The sequence below is a fragment of the Danio rerio genome, chromosome 21 (assembly GCF_049306965.1).
Source record: "Danio rerio strain Tuebingen ecotype United States chromosome 21, GRCz12tu, whole genome shotgun sequence".
NCBI lineage: Eukaryota > Metazoa > Chordata > Actinopteri > Cypriniformes > Danionidae > Danio > Danio rerio.
The window spans coordinates 2901892-2926715 of NC_133196.1; the positions used below are offsets into that span (position 1 = coordinate 2901892).

Here is a 24824-nt window from a genome sequence, read left to right on the forward strand (position 1 = left end):
ATAAATAAATAAATAAAAAAGGGTGGGAGAGTGATTGTAGTCAATATTTAAGCCAGAGATTTTCTTTCAAATTGTTTTTATGTCATCAGTGTGTGAGTTGAGCTCATTTAGCAGATACTTCTCACACTCTACATTCACTTAGTGCTGCATAAGTGCTCAAATTATCATTTAAAAACCAGACAATCAATCCAGTTGTTTTACTTTAATGGCTGCTCAATAAAGACTGATGCATAATTCAGCATTGGACTGAAACAGTCCCTTTGTGGGTTCAGCAGTACTGGCAGAAAGACACACAACAGTTTTTTTTAAGATTAAAACAAAATACCTAAAGGTGAGCAAACTCGTTTATCTTAATAATTATTATAGATAGTATTCTCAAATTAAAAACTACCATATTGTCATAAACTACTACAAATGTGTCTGAAATTAAAGTAAACAGCGCCATCTAGAGTAACATCATATTCACTGCCAAACTATTAGTGAAGTTATTCTGGTGATTTCGATTAAATCAAATGAATCTTTAATGCAATAGCGCTTTTACAATGTAGATTGAGTCAAAGTACAGTTTCAGTTCAGTGTAGTGTGAATGTCTCTGATTTCGATAACATTAAAAAAGTTTTGATGGTAGAATTAGATTTTTTTATGTTTGCCGAACAGTTCAAACAGGCTATTTTAAAAAGTCTGTAAATAAATGATGGTTGCTTGTTTATCACGCCTTTAAGTCTCCAGTTTTGCAGAAATAAACGATTGTAATTTATAGATTTTACAATATACATTCAAAACACTTGTGAACAAAACACGAAAATTAACAGATTATTTTACAGTGTATATCTTTACTGTAAAATACACAGTAATTTTGAAAGCAACAATGACACTTTAAAATAAAGTCACATACCGCATAGCTTATGGAGTTAGATTTGTTTCTTTATTATTAAAAAATTAATAAAAAAAACTTATGTCAATTATAATAAAATATTCTGGATTGCAAAAAATAAGCAATTGTCCTATTATGCAGTTACCACAATTTTCATTGCACACTCATTAATTTTGCTTTCTTTTCGGCTGTCATTTATTACACATCTAGAACCTTTGCTGTGTTAATTTTGTCTTGATTATTCAAACATATGAAGTTTTTGACCAAAATTAGGTACCATGCAATTTATAAAAAAAAAAGATTTTAAATAATGACATTTAAAAAAATTCACACTGCAAAAAATAAATTATTGCTGTTTTTTGCAGTTACCACCAGATTGATGTGTGCATAATAGGACAATTGTTTATTTATTGCAATCCAAAAGATTTTATTATAATTGACAGGGTTTTTTTATTTAACTTTTTTATTTTAAATCTATTCTTTTTTAATTACTACATTCTTAACTTTTCTTTAAAACTAAATATTTTTGATTGAATAATAAAGAAACAAAACTAACTCCATAATAACTCTCCTATATCCGTTTGGCATAATATCTTTGAAACACAGTCCCTCCTCTGCTGTCCAAAGCCACGCCTCCTATATGGTGCATGAATGCACACCTTTAAGATGACATTAGACATCCACTAGATCATGGCATTCGCCAGTTAGAAAAACTTTATAGTACTTCACAATACTAAAATTCTCAATGAAAACTGTATTATATCAGCATGTCTTCAGTTGTTTAGTAGCAGAACTTGTTATGTGCAATATTTCATGCATGTAAGGATCGCTGGTCTCACTCTCTCACACGCTTTGTCCTAAAGCGACTACTGTATGCTGAGTGTTTGGCTGGTGGCTGCAGGAATTACAGTTATTACTAAGCCATACTTGCATGCTATTTCAGAGTGAATCGTCAGAGTAGCGGTGAGCAATATAGGGAGCTCATCACAGACTGTCATAGATCAGAAATGACCCAATGTGAATATAAAAGCATTTTCAGTTAAAGGGCACCTATGGTAAAAAAAAATCTACTTTTCAAGCTGTTTGGACAGATCTGTGTGTTGGTATAGTGTATAGACCGTCATACTGGGGTGATATGAACACACCCAGTCCTTTTTTCTTCAATTTAACTACAAAAAAAGGGTCGGCCAATTGGAGCCGTTTTCAAATCAATCGCACCATTACGTAGGTGTGCGATCCCCCCGCCCACCGAATTGATTGACAGCTGGGCGCATTAACATGTTCCGGTAGTCGCGTGTATATGTCAACAAGACCAGACAGACATACGCAAAGCAGCCGGGAATAAAAGGTCTGTTCTGTTCGCTAGGATTAGCACTCATCATCAAATGTGGTTTAGAGTGAGTTTCACATGTTTAACGTGTTTTAAAACAGAATATGTGTGTAATTAATTACAGCGTTTTAATTCAGCTTTACTTCATCAGCACAGCCGCGTGTCAGAACAATTATAAAAGAAGACGCTTCAATCCCGGTTTGTGGAAGTTAAATCAGGTTTATTTTGTACATTAGCATAACAGATATCCACACAGTACTTGACGTGCGTGCGTGTGTGTGCGCGCGCGTGTAACGATATTGTGTGTGACTCATCAATGCAACTTCACAATACTGATTAGTAAAGGTTAGTTCTTACTGTAGTATCTCACAAACGCTACGTGAGACCTCCTTCCTTTAAGTCTGTCTGTTGTCTGACGCAGCTGAGGGAGGAGGCATGTAGAAATAGTGGGCGGGAATAACTCGTCTTAAAGGCGCAGTACGACAAAACCACCCCCTGCTGGAAATCAGTATAAAACAGCATCTTGTAAAAGGTATAATGAAAAATCTGATGGGTATTTTGATTTGAAACTTTATATATATCTAGAGACGCAAAAGACTTGTATTAAATCTGAAAAAAGGTGTAACCTAGGTGCCCTTTAAGTAACGCAGGCTAGGCGGAATAGACCGCCCTATTTACTGATGTTCTGTTGTTAAACTAAATATAAATCTGCATTATTGATGCTGTAAAAGGACATTATGAAGCTGAAAATGATCACATCAATCTAACACCGGGAGTTTTTAGTGGCTGAACAACACTTCTGTGCGTATAACCCATTCATAACAACACAATCTACATCAGCTCTGCGTGAACAAAATAATTTCAACATAATATTACCTGTCTAACAGAAATACTTCAGCCATGGTGTCTTCCTTCCTCCAGCGTGTAAAACTCCAATAATGATTCAGGATTTTGACTGTGGGGCACGCATGCACGTACAAACAGCGGATCAGCATGAAAGGCTGTGCAGATGTACAAATATACATTTGTTGACAGACAGTTTGAGCTACTCATTAGAATTATGGCAATTATCGGGCTCACAAATTTGAACAAGATTAATTTTTTTCTTATGCCTCAGAATATAAAAATACATGTAGTAATTCTGGAACGTGGGGCAAGGCAATGGCACAGTAGGTAGTGCTGTCGCCTCACAACAAGAAGGTCGCTGGTTCGAACCTCGGCTCAGTTGGTGTTTCTGTGTGGAGTTTGCATGTTCTCCCTACGTTCGCATGGGTTTCTTCCAGGTGCTCTGGTTTCCCCCAAAGTCCAAACACATGTGGTACAGGTGAATTGGGTAAGCTAAATTGTCCGTAATATATGAGTGTGTGTGTGAATGTTTCCCAGAGATGGGTTGAGGCTGGAAGCGTAAAAACTTGCTGGATAAGTTGCCGGTTCATTCCACTATGGCAAACACCGGATTAATAAAGGGACTAAGCCGACAAGAAAATGAATGAATGAATTCTGGAACGTATTGATAGCGCTTCACTTTTTCCACATTTTTTTATGTTACAGCCTTATTCCAAAATGGATTAAATTTGTTTATTTCCTCAACATTCTACACACAATCCCCCATAATGACATTGTAAAAAAATTGAGTTTTTATTTAGCGGAATATATAAAATTAGAGGAATTGGGTAAGCTAAATTCTCTATAGTGTATGAGTGGGAATGAGATTGGTTGCAGCTGGAAGGGCATCCACTGCATAAAACATATGCTGGATAAGTTGGCGGTTCATTCCGCTGTGGGCAACCCCTTGATTAATCAAGACTGAGCTGAAAAGAAAATGAATGAATGATTTATATATATATATATATATATATATATATATATATATATATATATATATATATATATATACACACACACAGTGAGAGTAAAAAGTATTTGATCCTTTGCTGCTTTTGTTGGTTTGCCCACTAATAAAGACCTGATCATTCTGTACTTTTAATGGTAGATGTATTCTAACATGGAGAGACAGAGTATAAAAAAGAAAATCCAGAAAATAACTTCAAAGAATATATATTAATTGATTTGTATTTCATTAAGGGAAATAAGTATTTGATCCCCTAGTATGCATTAGGAGTTCTGGCTTTCACAGACCAGTTAGACACTCCCAATCAACTTGTTACCTGAATTGAAGACACCTGTTCTAACTAAACACCTGTGTGAAAGACACTTGTTCACAGAATTAGACAATCAGACAGATTCCAAACTCTCCAACATGGTTAAGACCAAAAAACTCTCTCAGGACCTCAGAGACAGGATTGTTGACCTGCACAAATCTGGAACGGGCAACAAAAACATCAGCAAGATGCTGGGTATTAAAGTAACAACCATTGGTGCAATTGTGAGAAAATTTAAGAAGTATAACCTGACCATCAATAGACCTCAGTCTGGTGCTCCACAAAAGATTTCACCTCGTGGGGTAGCAATGATCATGAGAACTGTGAGAAATCGGCCTGCAACCACACAGCAGGAGTTAGTGAATGACCTCAAGGCAGCTGGGACCACAGTCACCAGGAAAACAATTGGCAACACTTTACGCCGCAATGGATTAAAATCCTGCAGTGCCCGAAAGGTACCCCTGCTTAAGGCACATGTGAAGGCCCGCCTAAAGTAAACAAACGTCTGTCCGCTGTGCTTGCAAACAAAGGCTGTGCCACCAAGTATTAGGTGCTTTTGGCTAGAGGGATCAAATACTTATTTCCCTCGATGAAATACAAATGAATAAAAATATTTTCTTTAAAGTTATTTTCTGGATTTTCTTTTTGATATTCTGTCTCTCCATGTTAGAACACATCTACCATTAAAAGTACAGAATGATCATGTCTTTATTAGTGGGCAAACCAACAAAATAAGCAAGGGATCAAATACTTTTTACTCTCACTGTATATACACAACAGTTCTGTCTGGTTCTCGAATCTGATTGGCTGATAGCCATGATATATTTAAGTAATATCAGCACCTGTACAGCCTCTTTACCCTTTGTGTATTACTCCGCCCACATACAGCCAGCAGAAAGCAGACACTACACATCTAAAGTTTGAAAGATGCTTGCTCAGCTGTTTAACTGTCAGCTTATGATTTGAATCCAACGTGAAAGAAAGAAGTTCCTCATACAAAAGGGTTTTTGAGACTCTCCATGTTTGATTTTGTTTTTATATACACAATTATGCCGTCAAACTGTTGTATAAACACAATATTACACTCGTAGCAGTGCAATATGGCTGTATATCGGCACTGGTGGGGGCACTAGGGCACTAGACCTGCGGCCTTGTGCCAACGAATGCCTTCCACCAGTGCCGATATACAGCCATATCGCACTGCTACGAGTGTAATATTGCTCATATATATATATATATATATATATATATATATATATATATATATATATATATATATACACATATATATACATACATACATACGCACGCACACACACACACACACACACACACACACACACACACACAGCATATCTGTGCAATCCACACATGATCTTGTCAAATATGTCGATGGCAACTTTGATCACTTGGACAACTTTGCACACATTTTTTTCTCATGATATCGCAGATTAGACAAAATGGAGAATCTCTTCCCGCATGACGAGCACTGATGCAGCTTTTTCCCAGAGTGAACTTTCTGATGAGCTTTCAGGTTTCCTGAATAACTGAAGCTCTTCTCGCAGTGTGAGCACTGATGTGGTTTCTCTCCGGTGTGAATCCTCTGGTGAACTTTCAAAACCGATGAATAACCGAAGCTCTTCTCGCAGTGTGAACACTTGTACGGTTTCTCTCCAGTGTGAATCCTCTGATGCGTTTTCAACGCGCTTGATGAACTACAGCTCTTCCCGCAGTCTGAACACGTGTACGGTCTCTCTCCAGTGTGAATGCGCAGATGAACCTGTAAATTTTCCATGCGTGAAAAGCTCTTTCCACAAGAAGAGCAGCAGTGAGGCTTCAGTCCAGAGTGAACTTCGAAGTGCTTTCTTAGGTTTGCTGCAGACACAAATGTTTTCTCGCACTGATCACAGCTGAACGGCTTCACTCCAGTGTGAATGCGCTGATGACTATTGAGGCTGCTTTCAGTTTTGAAACTCTTTCCACACCGAGCACACGCGAATAGTTTTCCTCCAGTGTGAACATTTAGATGTTGAATGAAGCTTCTTTTCTGAATGAAACACCTCCCACATTGAGTGCACGCGAATGGTCTTTCTCCGGTGTGAATCCTCATGTGCTCATCATAGCCTCCTCTGTAAACAAAACTCTTTCCACACTGATCGCACACGAATTGTTTTTCATCAGAGTGATTTTTCAGATGTCTATTCAGGGATGCTTTCAGAACAAAGCTCCTTCCACATTGAGCGCAGGTAAAGGGGTTTTGTCCATCGTGAATCCTCATGTGATCGCTAAAGTTTCTTTTGAGATTGTAACTCTTTCCACATTGAGCACATGTAAACGTTTTCACTCCGGTGTGGACACGCGTGTGATAACTCAGATCTCTTTTGGCGGAGAAACTCTTTCCACATTGAGCACATGTAAACCCTTTTCCTCCGGTGTGAATCCTCATGTGCCTCTTAAAGGATGATTTATTCATGAGCGTCTTTCCACAATCGGAGCAAGTAAAGGATGCTTTGACTTCACTTTCTAGTGTAGATTCTTTGATTAAATTCTCTTCAGTCTTTAAAGTGGGAGTATATTTGGCAACCTCATTTGTGAAATGATGATCTGTTTGACTGTGAAGTGCTCTGTCTTCATTCGCTTTCATCGGGTCTAAAATCAACATATTCAGAGTGTTGTGAGGATGTAAAATACAACGAGAAAAGAGAGAAGAATAAATAACAGAAAAAAAAGATTCCAGTACAGCCAGATTTGAGTGTGTGTGTGCGCATGTAAAGGTAACTGGGTCAAAGTATATAATCAAGACATAAAACAACATAAAAATGTACAGCATACACTCACCGGCCACTTTATTAGGTACACCTGTCCAACTGCTCGTTAACGCACATTTCTAATCAGCCAATCACATGGCAGCAGCTCAATGCATTTAGGCATGTAGACATGGTCAAGATGATCTGCTGCAGTTCAAACTGAGCATCAGAATGGGGAAAAAAAGGGGATTTAAGGGACTTTAAACGTGGCATGGTTGTTGGTGCCAGCCGGGCTGATCTGAGTATTTCAGAAACTGCTGATCTACTGGGATTTTCAGGCACAGCCATCTCTAGAGTTTAAAGAGAATGGTCTGAAAAAGAAGATATATCCAGTGAGCGGCAGTTCTGTGGGCGCAAATGCCTTGATGATGCCAGAGGAGAATGGCCAGACTGGTTCCAGCTGATAGAAAGGCAACAGTAACTCAAATAAGCACTCGTTACAACCGAGCTCTGCAGAAGAGCATCTCTGAACACACAACACGTCCAACCTTGAGTCGGATGGGCTACAGCAGCAGAAGACCACACCGGGTGCCGCTCTTGTCAGCTAAAAACAGGAAACTGAGGCTACAATTCACACAGACTCACCAAAACTGGACAATAGAAGATTGGAGAAACATTGCTGCTCTGATGAGTCTCCATTTCTGCTGCAACATTCGGATGGTCTGGTCAGAATTTGGCATCAACAACATGAAAGCATGGATCCATCCTGCCTTGCATCAGCGGTTCAGGCTGGTGGTGGTGGTGGTGTAATGGTGTGGGGGAGATTTTCTTGGCACACTTTGGGTTCATTAGTACCAACTGAGCATCATGTCAACGCCACAGCCTACCTGAGTATTGCTGCTGACCATGTCCATCCCTTTAAGAGGACAGTGTCTCCATCTTCTGATGGCTACTTCCAGCAGGATAACGCAGCATGTCATAAAGTGCAAATCATCTCAGATGCTTTCTTGAACATAAAAATGAGTTCACTGCACTCAAATGGCCTCCACAGTCACCTGAGCTCAATCCATTAGAGCACCTTTGGTAAGTGGTGGAATGGGAGATTGGCATCATGGAAGTGCAGCCAACAAATTTGCAGCAACTGCATGAAATCATGTCAATATGGAGCAAAATCTTTGAGGAATATTTTCAGTAGCTTGTTGAATCTACACCACGAAGGATTAAGGCAGTTAAGAGGGTAAAAGGGGTACTAGTAAGGTGTACCTAATAAAGTGGCCGGTGAGTGTATATAACAGTAGAAAACATTACCCATGAAGATTATTAAACTTGTATGAAAAATGAAGCAAGAATATTATCTAGAAAAATATATAATAAGAATAAGGTTATTGATCCACAATAACGATGCTAATATTGGTAAATTTAATATTTGACAACAACCATACTAGTTTTGATAGTAAATTACAGTAAAAATGACAACAATAATAATAAAAAATTAACCTTTTTGCTTGGTAGCACCGGTGCTCCTAACTTAAAAAAATTAGGTGCATCACCCAAAATTTAGTCGCACTGAACAATTATAAGCACCGTTACTACAAGTTTTAAATAACATATTTATTGCATTTAAAATCAACAGTAATCAAACTAACAAGCAAATACGTTTTACATATATATATATATATATATATATATATATATATATATACACACATATATGCATGCATAAGGAAAATATGTCTCAATGAAATCCCGTTATCACAAGAAAATACATTTTATAACATAACCGAGTGAGCAAAAGACACGGAGCGCTCACCGGCCCTGCACACACTGCTCGACATGAATGAATCTGTTAACGGTATAACTTTGCTGCTCCCACGGGTGCTGTCTGATATTGCACTGATGCTTTTGACATATACTGTGCCTTATTATATGCATACGTCATGTTAATAGCAACACCGGTCTCTTCATGAGTAACGATATTAGTTTACTCAGTGCAAGCCCGTTTGCGATGGTGTACGTGGTGTTACATTTGACATATATCTGCCACTTGCACGGCGGACAGCATCTGGCGATTATATGAAGAATTAAACAGAAGCTCTCGTGCTAGATGTGGCAAACAGTTACCTGAAAACTCCATCCCAAAGACTTTTCATAGCGAACTTGAAGCCAACAGAAGTCTTCTACTCTTGGAAAAGTGTAGATGGTGGATTAACATTCAGCACATGATCACTAGTAAGATGTGTCATTATTTGTAACTTTAGATGTCATGGTTTCTAAAACTAAATCTGTCAGTGTTATCTTCATTTTTTCTTTATAGTTTTTCGCGTTAGCAGCTCTTCCTGTCGTCCCAAGCCAGAAGGCATTGACTGAGTGATTGACAGCTGATATTTCAGTGCTAGAGCAGTGGTGGGCCAATAAGAAGAGCGCGAAGGCGGGGCAAGCATTATGGCCTTGGCTTTGTTTACTGCAGCAAGTCGACATGACAACTGTTTTAAACCATACCCGAGCGCTGCGTTTCACGTTTCAAGTGCAGAGATGCATTCTGCGTGAATCTCTCACAAATCCACGCATGTGGTGAACATTTTGCAGTAAAAACTGGTCGCACACAACAATTTTATGCACTCGCACAAATGCTCCCAATTATATTTTGAGGTCGTATAGATAAAATTTCAGGTATATATTTCACATTTCGAGCCCTGAGTAGTAATACTAAAAGTAGGAGTAGTATTAATAATGAGGATATTACAACTCAATTAAAACAAACATACATGCCAGTTTTCATCTTAATGTTCCTCATCAGTCATTAAAGAGATATAATAAAAACACAAACCTATTTGTTCCTCCGTCTCTTCCTCTTTTATTCTGCAGGGTTCTTCACCAATCCCCATCTTTCCCATGCCAGTTGCTTCTCCTGCAGTAATTCCTCCTGTTTGGGAAGATCACAGATCAATAAAGCTGCTTAACCCTTATTTCTGTACAGTATTTCGACTTTACTTTTGTTTTATGCTCTCAAAAGTGATTATCATCAGAAATTAGTCCAATACACGTGAGAGTAGAGTGGTTTAAGTCACGTCAAGTCGAGGTTTATTGTCATTCTGCTACATGTGCGGACATACAGAGGAACGAAATATGTCTCGCAGGACAACGGTGCTGCATAAATTAATCGTAAATACAACATAACACTAGATATAAGAGCTATTTTAATAAACCTATGCATAACTAACATATACTATAAGATACTTTGTTGCGCAGGATATTGTGCAAACGAAGTATTGAAAGTTTTAATATTGAGCTGAATATTGTTATTTAAGGCTGAAGCGAGCTGTGCAACGTGATTGTGGTACATTTATAGTAAACATTGTTTTCTGTGGAGTTGAGGGCTCTAACAGCCTGAGGGAAGAAGCTGTTGAGTAGTCAAGCCGAGCAGGCTAAAACCTAGACTGTAAGAAACACCAGCTAACAGTTATTTCAATTACCAATATCTATTTTATCCACTAAAAATGACTATAGTATTGCAAATGATCAAGTTAATCAAACAGTTAGTACGGTAAAGTCTAGATGGGATACAGCTGCAGATACTCACAGCATTCATTCATTCATTTTCTCTTCGCCTTAGTCCCTTTTTTAATCCGGTGTTGCCACAGCGGAATGAACCCCTAACTTTTCCAGCACATTTTACGCAGCAGATGCACTTCTAGCTGCAACCTATCATTGGGAAATACCCATACACTACGGACAATTTAGCCTACCCAATTCACCTGTACCTGCATCTATCTATCTATCTATCTATCTATCTATCTATCTATCTATCTATCTATCTATCTATCTATCTATCTATCTATCTATCTATCTATCTATCTATCTATCTATCATTCTGTTTATCTATCTATCTATCTATCATTCTGTTTATCTATCTATCTATCTATCTATCTATCTATCTATCTATCTATCTATCTATCATTCTGTCTATCATTCTATCTATCTATCTATCTATCTATCTATCTATCTATCTATCTATCTACCATTCTGTTTATCTATCTATCTATCTATCTATCTATCTATCTATCTATCTATCTATCTATCTATCTATCTATCTATCTATCTATCTATCTATCTATCTATCTATCATTCTGTTTATCTATCTATCTATCTATCATTCTGTCTATCTATCTATCTATCTATCTATCATTCTGTCTATCTATCTATCTATCTATCTATCTATCTATCTATCTATCTATCTATCTACCATTCTGTTTATCTACCTATCATTCTGTCTATCTATCTATCTATCTATCTATCTATCTATCTATCTATCTATCTATCTATCTATCTATCTATCTATCTATCTATCTATCTATCTATCTATCTATCTATCTACCATTCTGTTTATCTACCTATCTATCTACCTATCTATCTATCTATCTATCTATCTATCTATCTATCTATCTATCTATCTATCTATCTATCTATCTATCTATCTATCTATCAATCTATCTATCATTCTGTTTATCTATCTATCTATCTATCTATCTATCTATCTATCTATCTATCTATCTATCTATCTATCTACCATTCTGTTTATCTACCTATCATTCTGTTTATCTATCTATCTATCTATCTATCTATCTATCTATCTATCTATCTATCTATCTATCTATCTATCTATCATTCTGTTTATCTATCTATCTACCTATCTATCTATCTATCTATCTATGCATATGTTTTCGATCTATAAATATATATTTTAAATGGTTTCAAACTTAAACTACCTCCATAAAGTTTGTCTTCAAACTTTATTATCTAGTTCTCATTATATATTGCTGTTTTTACATTACTCTAAGAGTTGGGGTAGACGTTGATAAAATACAACTAATAGATAATTTCAGAAATAATATAAATAATTCTTGTTAACTTCCCGCCATTGCTGTATCTCTTTCTAGCAATAACCAGCAATCTTCCTTATAAGTGAGTTTATAGTAATACAAACAAATGGTTCAATACTGTAGTTTTCTACAACTATAGGATATATTACACTACAATACACAACAGTTAACTGTAGTAAAAAATAAAGTATACCGCAGTATTATTTAAGGTTTATCAGTTCACTATTAAGTGACGTAAATACTATATTTATAAACAATATAATACACTATTGAGATAATGATGGTTTTATTTTCGCACATTCAGACTTTCATCTCAATAATAACATTTCAGAAAAGTATTATTTGCCAATCCTAAAGAGTGAAATCATAATTGGAGCCAATGACTATCAAAGTAACGTTAGAACACTGTTCATAGTGCTAATGTTGTTTTGAAGTCATATTTACAAGGGTTTTTAGTCTGAATATTCAAAGTACCATGGTAAACAATATATGGAGCGTGTCACTAAACGAATGTGCGAATATAGTACCAACTTTACCTCAATAAATCATATTAGCAGCTAATGACTATCAAAGTACAACAGCGTTCAGTCAATTAAATTGTGCTAATGTTGTTTTAAAGTCATACTACACGCAATTTCAGACCGAATATTCAAAGTAACGTTACAATATAGGAACATTCACAAATTGTCACTGTTCAAGAATATAAAACCAACTTTACCTCAGGTAATACACTTTACTGTAGTAAAGTTGCAAAACAATATAGTATTTATTGATTACGTATTTGTTCTTGTGTGTAATGAGGATAAACGGAATATAGTTAGCGGGCTTTTACTTGTGATACAAACACATTAAAATGCCGAGCGTTATCTTCAACACGGTTGTAAATAGAGCGAGAAATGACATTATATGTTGAGCAATCTTATCATTTGAAATTGAAGAGTAACAGTGAGTGGCACCAATGATTTAAAGGGTAAGTTACTTACTTTCTTTCATAACATCGCATCTGTAGCGTCTTGTGTTGTGTGCATCACTTAATGGGCTCCGTGTATGTACATACCCGAGTAGTTCCTCTCCATCACCTGGTATTATCTCTAACCCAGGTGTGTCCGATCTCGGTCCTGGAGGGCCGGTGTCCTACATATTTTAGTTTCAACCCCAATTAAACACACCTGAACCAGCTAATCAAGCTCTTACTAGATATACTAGAAACTTCCAGGCAGGTGTGAAGCAAGTTGGATCTAAACTATACAGGACACCGGCCCTCCAAGATCGAGTTTGGACATCCCTGCTCTAACCTAATAAAACTGAAACGAATATCATCAATCTCTCGTTTAGTCCATTTATCAGCTTTATCTGCTTATTTTAAGTGAAGTTTATGTATAAACATATTTCGAGAGGATCACGTGCTTATGATTGCTAGCGGCTGGATCCGCATTATCCAATTCACTATGCTCCAATCAGATGACTCCTTAACTAGTATAAATACCCTGGGTTTCATTCCTCTGGTTTCTTCGTTTTGAAGAGTCCCCCCTTCCTCCCCTACTTCTTAGATGGGTGACACGGTGGCCAAGTGTGTAGCACTGTTGCCTCACTGCAAGAATGTCTCTGGTTCCAGGCTTTACCAAACCAGCAGACATTTCTGTGTGAAGTTTGCACTTCTCCCCGTGCTCACGTGGGTTTCCCCCGGGTTCCTCCCACCGCCTAAAAAACATGCAATTAAGTTAATTGAATAATCCAAATTGGCACCATAGATATGCTTCTAGTACGGAGTTATCTTCAAGAGCAATCACTTACTGTGCATTGGTTACTACAGCAGGGGAGTTCTCGAGATCTACCTGAGCTCAAACTCCCAGGGCTCGAGGATCTCATGAGCTCAGGGCTCTCTCTCCCGGGACAGCATGCCAAACAAGCTTTTATAATTAATCATCAGCTAAGTGTGAACTCTTGAAACTTCTTTAGCATATTTTTAAATTACTCTTTCATCCCAGTTCGTTTATGTAGCTTACCCAACACAATCTCACGGCAATTCGTAACTTTTTCATTTAGTGGCTAATTCGTATGAATTCGTACGATCTAATTCGTACAATTTAGTACGATTTGCTTTTCCCCCAATGACGGTTGGGGTTAGGGGTGGGGTTAGTATTATATATATATTTATTTATATATATATAAATATATATATATATATATATATATATATATATATATATATATATATATATATATATATATTTATTATATATATATATACATACATACATACATACATATATATACATACATATATATACATACATACATACATACATATATATATATATTTATATGTTGTGAATATATATATATATATATATATATATATATATATATATTTATATTTATATGTTGTGATATATTTGAGATATATATATACCATGTTTGATTTTGTTTTTATATACACAATTATGCCAGCAAACTGTTGTATAAACGCAATATCACACTCGTAGCAGTGCAATATGGCTGTATATCCGCACTGGTGGGGGCACTAAGGCACTCGGCCGTAGCACGCCTCCCACCAGTGCCAATATACAGCCATATTGCACTGCTACGAGTGTGATATTGTTCTTATGTATATAATTTTCTTTTTAAATGTGAGTGATGGATCTGATTTGAAAGGATTTCTTTTTTTAATGCAATGTCAGGCAATACATGCTTATTACTCATTTATTTTGAATGAAATGGTTGGTTATATAATTGAGCAAAGCCTTCCACATGAAGATCACTGATACTGCTGTTCTCCAGTGTGGACTTTCTGATGATATTTCAGGCTTCCCGAAGAAATGAAAGCTCTCTCACAGTGCGAACACTGATACGGTTTCTCTCCGGTGTGAATCCTCTGGTGCTTTTTTAAGTGGCTCGATGAACTGAAGCTCCTCCCGCAGTCTGAACACACATGAGGTTTGACTCCAGTGTGAACGCTCTGGTGAATCCTTAAATTTTCCAGTCGTGAAAAACTCTTTCCGCAAAAAGAGCAGCAGTGAGGCTTCAGTCCGGAGTGGACTTTCAGGTGTGTGCTCAGGTTTGATGCGTAAACAAATGTTTTATCGCACTGATCACAGCTTAACGGCTTCCCTCTAGTGTGAGAGAGCAGATGCTCTTTGAGGACGTTTTTATATCTGAAACTCTTTCCACACTGAGAGCAGGCATACGGTCTTTCCCCGGTGTGAATCCTCATGTGTGAAACCAGCTTTCCTTTCTCGGTGTAGCTCTTTCCACATTCGGTGCATGTCAACAGTCTTTCCCCAGTGTGAAATCTCATGTGTCTGGTGAGATCTGAATTTTTTTTGTAACTCTTCCCACACTCGCAGCAGATGAACGGGCCTTTGGCTCCAGCTTTCCTTGAATTGAAAGTTTCTTCAGTCTGTGAACTGGCTTCATTTCCGACTTCATCTGTGGAAATATTTGGTTTATTAAAGTGGGTGTTTGTCTTCATTCAGTCCAAAAATCTATTAATTAAATTAACGATATTAAATAAGCATAAATGTGGAACAAAAAATGGAATCTGTCTAATTTTACTAAAAACGTATGATCTAGGGTACGTCTTAATCTTTCTGACATGGAAAAACAATTGTGTTCTTCATTCTCCCTCAAAGGGGAGATATCTTTTTTTTACTTAATGTTATCCAATGTAGGGTGTTCTTCCTTTACCTCCTTGAAAGTTTTTTTTTTTAGATTTATTTTTGGCCTTTTTGCCTTTATTAGATAGGACAGTATTGAGACAGGAAGTGAAGGGGGAGAGAGAGAGAGGGGGTAGGGTAGGGAAATATCGTCGAGCCGGGATTCTAACTGATGTGCTATTGCAGCATATGTCGGCGCGCTAACCACTAGGCTATTGCGCCGACACCTCCTTGAAAGTTATATGGGAGAAGGGCTGTGGAACAAATTTTAGTAAAGAAGAATGGCTTTCTGTCTGTTCTGGCATATTTTTCAAAGGGGCCACAATATCAAACCATGAGCAAAATTTTTAATTCTTTTACAGAAATTATTTAACGCCGGTTCGTCTTAATAAGATATTCTCTAATGTTTCTCAGTGTTGTTTTAAGTGCAAATCCAATGTTGGTACTGTGATGCATGTATTCTGGGACTGTGACATGATTAAGACATACTGGAAAGAAATCCACAAATTAGTTCAGAAGATTATAGGTAGACTTTTTGCCCTTTCTCCAGCAGTTTATCTTCTGAATTGTAAAACTGCTCTACAACTTAGTCATGGACTAGAACAGTGATGGGCAAACCCGGTCCTGGAGGGCCGGTGTCCTACACAGTTTAGCTCCAACTCTAATCAAACACACCTGCTTATAGGTTTCTAGTGATCTTGAAGACACTTGCTGTTTCTCAATTCCAAGAACGCAGAGAACGGACTTGTGTTCTTGTGGAGACCGGTCTTGCCAGGTGTCCTCGGAAGAACGAACTCGGGAGACCGCGAGGGCAGAGAAGGCGTCCTTTGAGAAATGGGATGCTGTGTTCTTCCTGATGGTCACGTGACCTTTACGCGTTTTAAATGGAAATTATTTAAACATAACAGCTGTATAAAATCCCTGTTGAACTCTCATTTTGATAACTGTGTGACGTCACATGTGGGTGGAGTTACGGACGTGCCCAGACATGTTCGGTTCTCAGAATATTCCAGTGCTGCAATGAGACAGACGGTAGTTTGTTGATGTGTGTGCGTTCATGAGAATGTAAGTTCAAATTACTATTTATTGTTAGCTAAAAGTGTGTATATGTATACTTTCTAATATATACTGTTTTGTTCTACCTCAGTATTTTAAGATGCCTTAGCTAAAAGAGTTTGCTTGATAGATCTGTATAAATAGACTGTTAAAATCAATGTTTACAGCACATACTTATACAAATAATGCTAATTGAAACTATAAGGTGTTTATACATTTATAAGTAGTATTCAAAGATACTGAAATCAGTTTATGTGATGTATAGAAAATTGTATTGATAGATTATACAACATGTAGCGAGTTTACATGGCTGCTGTTTGTTATAACTGGTGCAAGAGCTCCGCCTAGTGGCCATTAGCGGAATTACCTTGTATTATTCCCCATTCAGTAATGTTTATTTATTGTCATTCAAGAATATTGTTTAAGAGCTTTGTTTAATCTATTGGTATTGTTTTATTTCAGAAACCACACACACACAGACACAAAATTGCACCCAAATACGCAAATCTAAATGCACTCCTAAATGTGTAAACTGTTTGAAGATGGGATTGAATAAATCAATGTGCAGACCATACTGTCGTCAATGTTGCCTGTTCACCTCTGACCGGGTTTAAGGAATGGATGTTGACCACCCAGTGTACACACGCACATACATCTAACAAAGTGGTCCTTCGAGCCGGATTCAACATCTATCCTTATGGCAACATCAAGGGATTTCAATGAAAATCAACAGAGTCTTCGTCCTAGCAGGATTCGGAGAATTCCTGGACATCTGGATGACTTTGTACTGACTTCCCAGCCACAGCATTTAGTTTCACCCCCTTTGCAAGAGGATTTGCAGCATATGCATGTTAGTGAGACTATCACTGATCCAGATGTGGAATATGGAACTTCTACCCCTTATAGACCTGATACTGAGACTACAAGGCTACGTAAAGTAGAAGAGAGTGTTTGGAATGTACAAGAGCAACTCAGAGAATTACAAAGCACGTTGAAAATGTCTATTCAGCAAAGCAAAGGTTCACCATGTATGCATCAGGACTTAAGCTATGTTTCTGCCACAGGTGCTGGACATCACAGGTCAGTCCCTCATCCAATTAGTCAGCAGCAGTCCATCCAGCAACGTAGTGTCAGTTTGCCTCTTCTCTGTTCGGGTCATCTGAGCTCAGGAAACATTGAAAAACCAAAGTATTATTCTCCAGTTATACCAGCATGCTTACCCACCACAAACTTACCTCAGCCACATAGTCTGCCTCCAGTACAGATGACCCAAGGGTTACTACCACAGACATTACAGCCATTATCTCGTACAGCCTCTCTCCCTATTGAGCATCATGTACAGCAGCGTGAGACACGACCAGGATCTGCTCCAGCAGGTGTAATGCATCCTCCATATGTTTATCAACAGCCTAGTGATTTTCATCAGGCATATCCGCCACAATGTGCAGACCATACTGTCGTCAATGTTGCCTGTTCACCTCTGACCGGGTTTAAGGAATGGATGTTGACCACCCAGTGTACACACGCACATACATCTCTGAATGACCAGTTACTCCCAGGACCTATGCTGAGCCCATCATTGCTCGGAGTTCTCCTCAGATTCCGTCAGTATCCTGTAGCTATCAGTGGGGACATTCGGTCAATGTTTCACCAGGTACGCCTCCTTCCAGAAGATCATCAGTTACTGCGTTTCTTATGGAGAAATATGGAAAAGGAAAGGAGTCCCGACATTTATGAGTGGCGTGTTCTTCCATTTGGCACCACATGCAGCCCGTGCTGTGCCATCTACGCCCTTCAGCGTCATGTCACAGACCATCGTGAAGGAAATGAAGAGGTTGTAGAGTCTGTGTTAAACTCATTTTATGTGGATAACTGTCTGCAATCCTTCCTCTCTACAAATGAGGCCAAACAGCTCATAGACAAAATGAGGGCATTACTAGCAGCTGGAGGGTTCGAAATAAGACAATGGGCCAGTAACTACGCAGAAGTGATTTCTCATTTACCAACTGAGGCACGATCAGAGAGCTGTGATCTATGGTTGACTGCGAACAAAACAGACACGCAAGAGTCTACACTTGGGCTCTCTTGGCACTGCATCTCTGACAAGCTTAGCTTTCGAAATCGCACGATATGCAAGGAGGAGCCCACCATGCGCAACATTTATAGAGTGCTAGCCTCTCAGTATGATCCTCTTGGTTATATTCTGCCCTACACCACAAGAGCAAAAATCCTTGTCCAAGCTTTGTGGATAAACAAATGTGGCTGGGATGAGTGCATCGGAGGAGATATGCAGGACAAATGGGAGCAGTGGACCAATGAACTGCAGTACCTCTCTAGGATAACCATTCCAAGATGCTATTTTCCCATCTGTCCAGAACCAAACAAACCCAAACTGGAGTTACACATATTCTGTGATGCCTCGGAGCGAGCTTATGGTTCAGTGGCATATTTGCGTCTTGAAGGTGAAGACGGTAGAATCTATACCTCATTTGTGATGGCCAGATCCCGTGTTGCACCCAAAAAGCAAATATCAATGCCCCGACTGGAACTGTGTGGCGCCCTTACAGGAGCCCAACTAGCTAAACTCCTAATCACTGAACTTACTCTACCTATCAACAACACTATTCTTTGGACAGATTCCACCACTGTGCTTTCATGGATCAAATCGGAATCCTGTCATTACAAGGTGTTCGTTGGCACGCGGATAACAGAAATACAGGAGTTAACCAGTCCCAATAACTGGAGATATGTGGACTCTGAACTAAATCCTGCTGATGACATTACAAGAGGCAAATCCCTCTATGAGCTCTCACAAGCATGTCAATGGAATCAAGGCCCTAACTTCCTTCAGCAGTCACCAGAACACTGGCCAATACAACCCACCTCACAGTCAGTTGAAGAGAATGAATTAAGAAAGTCATTCTTTTGTGCTCATGTAACTGTACCTCAGTCTTCTTTACCAAATCCTGAGCAACACTCAACATGGGCAGAGTTAGTCCAAGCAACCTACCAGTCTGTGCATGGAACAGAAGCCCCCCCGATGTCAGCTGCACAACGTATTGATACTGAACTGATACTGCTAAGACAAGCCCAGCAGGACAGCTTTCCTGTTGAAATCCATGCACTTCAGAATGGCAAGGTAATAAACACTAGCAGTCGGTTAAGTACTCTGGCACCGGAATATGATCAAACCCTGGGAATGATTAGGGTTGGAGGTCGCCTTCGTAAGGCTAAGGAACTAGATGGTGATACCCTACATCCTATCGTCTTGGCACCTGATCATCCAATCACTAAACTCATCATACAAGACTACGACAACCGGCTACTTCATCCCGGTCCTGAACGTGTCTTTGCAGAATTGAGGAGAAGTTACTGGATTATCAGAGGCAGACAAGCCATAAAGAAATATCAACACCAGTGTAGAGAATGCAGGACCTGGCGGAGTAAGCCAGTCAACCCAAAAATGGCTGATCTTCCTGCTGCTCGTCTTCGCCTGCATCAGCCTCCTTTCTGGTCAACTGGAGTTGATTGCTTCGGACCATTTACAATAAAGATAGGCAGAAGACATGAGAAACGATGGGGGATCATTTTCAAATGTCTCACCACCAGGTGTATCCACCTAGACCTTTTGCATAGTATGGACTCTGACTCCTTTCTTATGGCTTTACGTCGTTTTATTGCACGACGCGGAAAACCCTTTGAAATAATATCTGATCAGGGTACAAATTTTAGAGGTGGAAGCCGAGAACTCCAAGAAGCATTCTCTGCACTTGAGCCAGATATCAAAGAAAAACTGAGTGAACAGAGCATTTCCTTCCAGTTCAACCCTCCACATGCCCCTCATTTCAGAGGAGCCTGGGAGCGTGAAATTCGCTCTATTAAATCTTGTCTTCGAGTGGTACTGAAAGATCAGATTGTGACTGAGGAAGTACTAACCACTGTTCTCATAGAGGTGGAGGGAATACTGAATTCGAAACCACTCGGCTATGTATCATCAGAAATATCTGACCTGGACCCAGTTACTCCAAACCTTCTGCTGATGGGGCGGCGGGACGCCTCCCTTCCTCAGGTGGTTTATGGCAAAGGAGAATTGCTGGCAAAGAGAAAATGGAGACATAGCCAAATTATAGCTGACCAGTTCTGGAAACAATTCATTCGTAATTACTTGCCGAACTTACAGCCACGTACCAAATGGCATCATTCTACACCAGATCCATCGGTAGGACAAGTAGTTATGGTCATGGACCCCCAATTGCCACGAGCATTCTGGCCAATAGGCAGAATAAAACAAGTTGTACCCAGCAGTGATGGAACTGTTCGAGTTGTAGACGTAACTATTGATAGCCGAGTCTACCGTCGCCCTGTTTCTAAACTGATAGTCCTACCAGAGATGCCTACTGATACCAGTGACGAGTAAAGTGAGAGAACAGTGATGTTTATTTAATTTCTAATCTCCTATGTAGATTAGGGGGCGGCTGTATAAAATCCCTGTTGAACTCTCATTTTGATAACTGTGTGACGTCACATGTGGGTGGAGTTACGGACGTGCCCAGACATGTTCGGTTCTCAGAATATTCCAGTGCTGCAATGAGACAGACGGTAGTTTGTTGATGTGTGTGCGTTCATGAGAATGTAAGTTCAAATTACTATTTATTGTTAGCTAAAAGTGTGTATATGTATACTTTCTAATATATACTGTTTTGTTCTACCTCAGTATTTTAAGATGCCTTAGCTAAAAGAGTTTGCTTGATAGATCTGTATAAATAGACTGTTAAAATCAATGTTTACAGCACATACTTATACAAATAATGCTAATTGAAACTATAAGGTGTTTATACATTTATAAGTAGTATTCAAAGATACTGAAATCAGTTTATGTGATGTATAGCAAATTGTATTGATAGATTATACAACATGTAGCGAGTTTACATGGCTGCTGTTTGTTATAACTGGTGCAAGAGCTCCGCCTAGTGGCCATTAGCGGAATTACCTTGTATTATTCCCCATTCAGTAATGTTTATTTATTGTCATTCAAGAATATTGTTTAAGAGCTTTGTTTAATCTATTGGTATTGTTTTATTTCAGAAACCACACACACACAGACACAAAATTGCACCCAAATACGCAAATCTAAATGCACTCCTAAATGTGTAAACTGTTTGAAGATGGGATTGAATAAATCAATGTGCAGACCATACTGTCGTCAATGTTGCCTGTTCACATCTGACCGGGTTTAAGGAATGGATGTTGACCACCCAGTGTACACACGCACATACATCTAACAACAGCATTCATACAACGAGTTATTGTTTCCCCCCTCTTCAAAATATATACTTTGCATAAAAACATTATCAATATACTCTGCACAATATAAATAAAACGAATTTCTGCAAGCAAACACTCTTAATATGTTTATTCCTTTATTAAGATGTTCATGGTAATGTTTAGTTTCACCGTTTCATTTAGGGAAACTCCTGAGGTAAATACATATCTGAACTTTAATAATGAATCTTAATAAAATGCAGCGCTTTCCACCTCCAGTCGCAATGACTTCTGGGACTTCTAGCGCGAGTTCGGTGCTCAAGTCTGCATCAGTGCGTCCTCGATATCAAGAACACATCCGGGAAGTTACACGCGTCCTCCGTACTTGCGGTCTTGAGTATTGGAAGTGAACTTAGGCAGCTGATGATGACGTTGCACGAGAACACGAGGACGCAAGACCGCTGAAGAACGCATATTGAGAAACAGCCATCGATCAGCTTGTTCAGGTGTGTTTGATTAGTGTTGCAGCTAAACTATGCAGGACACCGGCCCTCCAGGAACGAGTTTGCCCACCCCTGGACTAGAATCTGTGTTATACTTTTGTACATATCTCGCAAGAAAATGTATACTTTTGTTGTGGTCCTCTCCTAACATTCCTTCTGTCAATATGTGGATAAATCAGAATTTCTTACCCTTGGAAAAACTGACTTATGACTTGCGTCAGAGATCGTATGATTTCTGGCATATCTGGAATCCTCTATGGGAGTTTTTGGAGAATATATATATATATATATATATATATATATATATATATATATATATATATATATATATATATATATATATATATATTAAAACCATTTATTATTTTTAAGAGAAAGAAGTAAAACACAAACCTGTTTGTTCCTCTGTCTCTTCATCTTTTATTCTGCAGGGTTCTTCTTTAATCTCCATCTTTGCTATAGTATGTCAGTTGCTTCTCCTGCTGTAATTCCTCCTGTTTGCTGCTTCTTCAGCTGTGGGAAGATGGGAATATTCCTCAGCATTTGAACTCTAATGAAAGTAAACAGTGATGGACGAGTGACGATCTGTGCAGGTTTAAAGTTGACCATAGATTAAAAATCTCTTTTCACAAGATGATAAAGATGCATTTAAATGGTCAAAAATCCTTTTTTTGCATGTATACATTTATAAAGCTATACTTTTGTATGATATTTATGCATAAAAATGACAAATTAATATATGTGGTGTATCCAATGCAGCATTTAAAAAAATGTAGGTGTAATCTTCGACTCTCTCATTAAATCTGTCACTAAATCTGCATTCTTTCATTTACGCCGCATTTCCCAACTGCGTCCCTTCATCAGTAGCAAGGATGCCGAGACTGTCATCCATGCATTTGTCTCCTCACGCATCGACTACTGTAATGCTCTTTTCATTGGTCTGCCTGCCTGCCTCATCTCCAGATTACAGTATATTCAAAACTCTGCAGCTAGAATACTCACTCATAACAAACGTTCTGCTTTTATAACCCCAATCTTGTACGACCTCCATTGGCTCCCAGTTGCATACCGCATTAAATTAAAAATTCTCCTCCTTGCATTTAGATCCCTAAATAGCCCAGCTCCCTCCTATCTCTACCCTTTACACCCCAACTCGTTCATTTCATTCTGCTGACTCTGGCCTTCTTGCTGTCCCTCGCTATCGCCTCTCTTCAATGGGGGGCAGATCATTTAGTGTTATTGCACCCAAACTCTGGAACTCTCTACCCCGCTCACTTCGCTCTGCTAATAATCTCTCTGAATTCAAATCCCTACTTAAGACTCACTTATTTTCTGAATGCTTCACTTCTGATCTGCCAAACTGACCCACCTCCACTCTGCTCATGTCTCTTAGGTCTTGTTTGTGTAATTCCAGTTTGTTATATCTGACTTCATGGATGTTTGTTTATCTTTTTGTCGCATTCCTTGTAAAGTGTCCTTGAGCTCTGGAAAGGCGCTATATAAATACAAATTATTATTATTATCTATAATAAATGTGATGTTAATCACAATATAATAAATTGTTCTCTCTTATGGCTGCCATTACCAGTCTGACACAGTGTTTTTAATTGTCTTTGTTAATTCGATTTCTTTAACTCTACTGATGAATACACATACTGTATATAAGTATTTGTATAGTAAGTGTACTTTAATGCTTTAATTAATCACATTTAAACTGAATACCGCCTACAAAGCGTTTAGGTTTTACAATATTTATATGTCATATTACGACGAAATGAAAGTCCAGCCTTCAGATATGAAGATATTAACGTTAATTTTGTAAAACTCCGGCTGGTTTATGTGTTTTGGATTCATTCAAATGAACCGAGTCCTGACTAATTATCTTATAATAAGTAATAAAGTGAATGTACTTACAGTAGTAAATACAGCTGATTTAGAGCATCGTGAACGGCTGTTTCACTTCTCATGTTTATGAGCGTTTCTTTTCTTCTTCTTCTTGTAGACTCGGATGTTCGTCGTTGTTTCCGATGCTCGAGCGCCACCACTGACGGTAACCGGGGACGTCTAGAAGGGACACAGCTTGGGTTTATGTTTGGGGTAAGGTTAGGTGCTAATAAAATACAATTTAATGTGTAATTTCATAAATATTATGAATAATACTCGGTATAATTACTGTTTTTACATTACTGTGAGGGTTGGGTTAGGGTTGGAGTAAGGTATGTGCTAATAAAATACAATTTAATGTGTAGTTTAATAATTAATATTAATAGCACTGTATAATTACTGTTTTAACATTACTGTGATGGTTGGGTTAAAGTTGGGCTAAGGGTAGGTGCTAATAAAATACAATTTAA

At 38.3% G+C, this 24824-nt stretch overlaps 4 protein-coding genes across 7 annotated transcripts in view; 1 reads left to right on the forward strand and 3 right to left on the reverse strand.

The window, feature by feature from the left end:
• The window catches only part of cert1b (ceramide transporter 1b), a 422369-nt gene that overhangs the window by 70077 nt on the left and 327468 nt on the right, over positions 1–24824 (reverse strand). The gene's annotated exons all lie outside the window — the stretch shown is intronic.
• si:ch73-299h12.4 lies at positions 5381–14033 on the reverse strand. Of its 2 annotated transcripts, none has more exons than XM_001337351.10 (3): positions 12977–13052; positions 9941–10036; positions 5381–7015 (listed from the first exon to the last, which is right to left on the reverse strand). In XM_001337351.10, the coding sequence occupies exons 1-3, from the start codon at positions 12984–12986 to the stop codon at positions 5772–5774; spliced, it is 1350 nt and encodes a 449-aa protein (XP_001337387.5). In that variant the 5' UTR covers positions 12987–13052; the 3' UTR covers positions 5381–5771. The 2 variants fall into 2 exon arrangements, with proteins under 2 accessions (XP_001337387.5, XP_068072050.1); XM_068215949.2 differs by lacking the exon at positions 12977–13052 and adding an exon at positions 13480–14033 and having other exon boundaries at positions 5602–7015.
• On the reverse strand, positions 14683–24467 carry si:ch73-299h12.6. 2 transcript variants are annotated; one of them, XM_005160934.5, is made up of 3 exons: positions 24385–24467; positions 22864–23020; positions 14683–15422 (listed from the first exon to the last, which is right to left on the reverse strand). In XM_005160934.5, exons 2-3 carry the CDS (start codon positions 22919–22921, stop codon positions 14752–14754), a joined length of 729 nt encoding a protein of 242 aa, XP_005160991.1. In that variant the 5' UTR covers positions 22922–23020; positions 24385–24467; the 3' UTR covers positions 14683–14751. The 2 variants fall into 2 exon arrangements, with proteins under 2 accessions (XP_005160991.1, NP_001138292.1); NM_001144820.2 differs by having other exon boundaries at positions 14686–15422; positions 22864–22983; positions 24385–24454.
• Positions 16651–22103, forward strand: LOC141379938 (uncharacterized). Its single transcript, XM_073935612.1, has 2 exons — positions 16651–16714; positions 17168–22103. Exon 2 carries the CDS (start codon positions 17403–17405, stop codon positions 21120–21122), a length of 3720 nt encoding a protein of 1239 aa, XP_073791713.1. The 5' UTR covers positions 16651–16714; positions 17168–17402; the 3' UTR covers positions 21123–22103.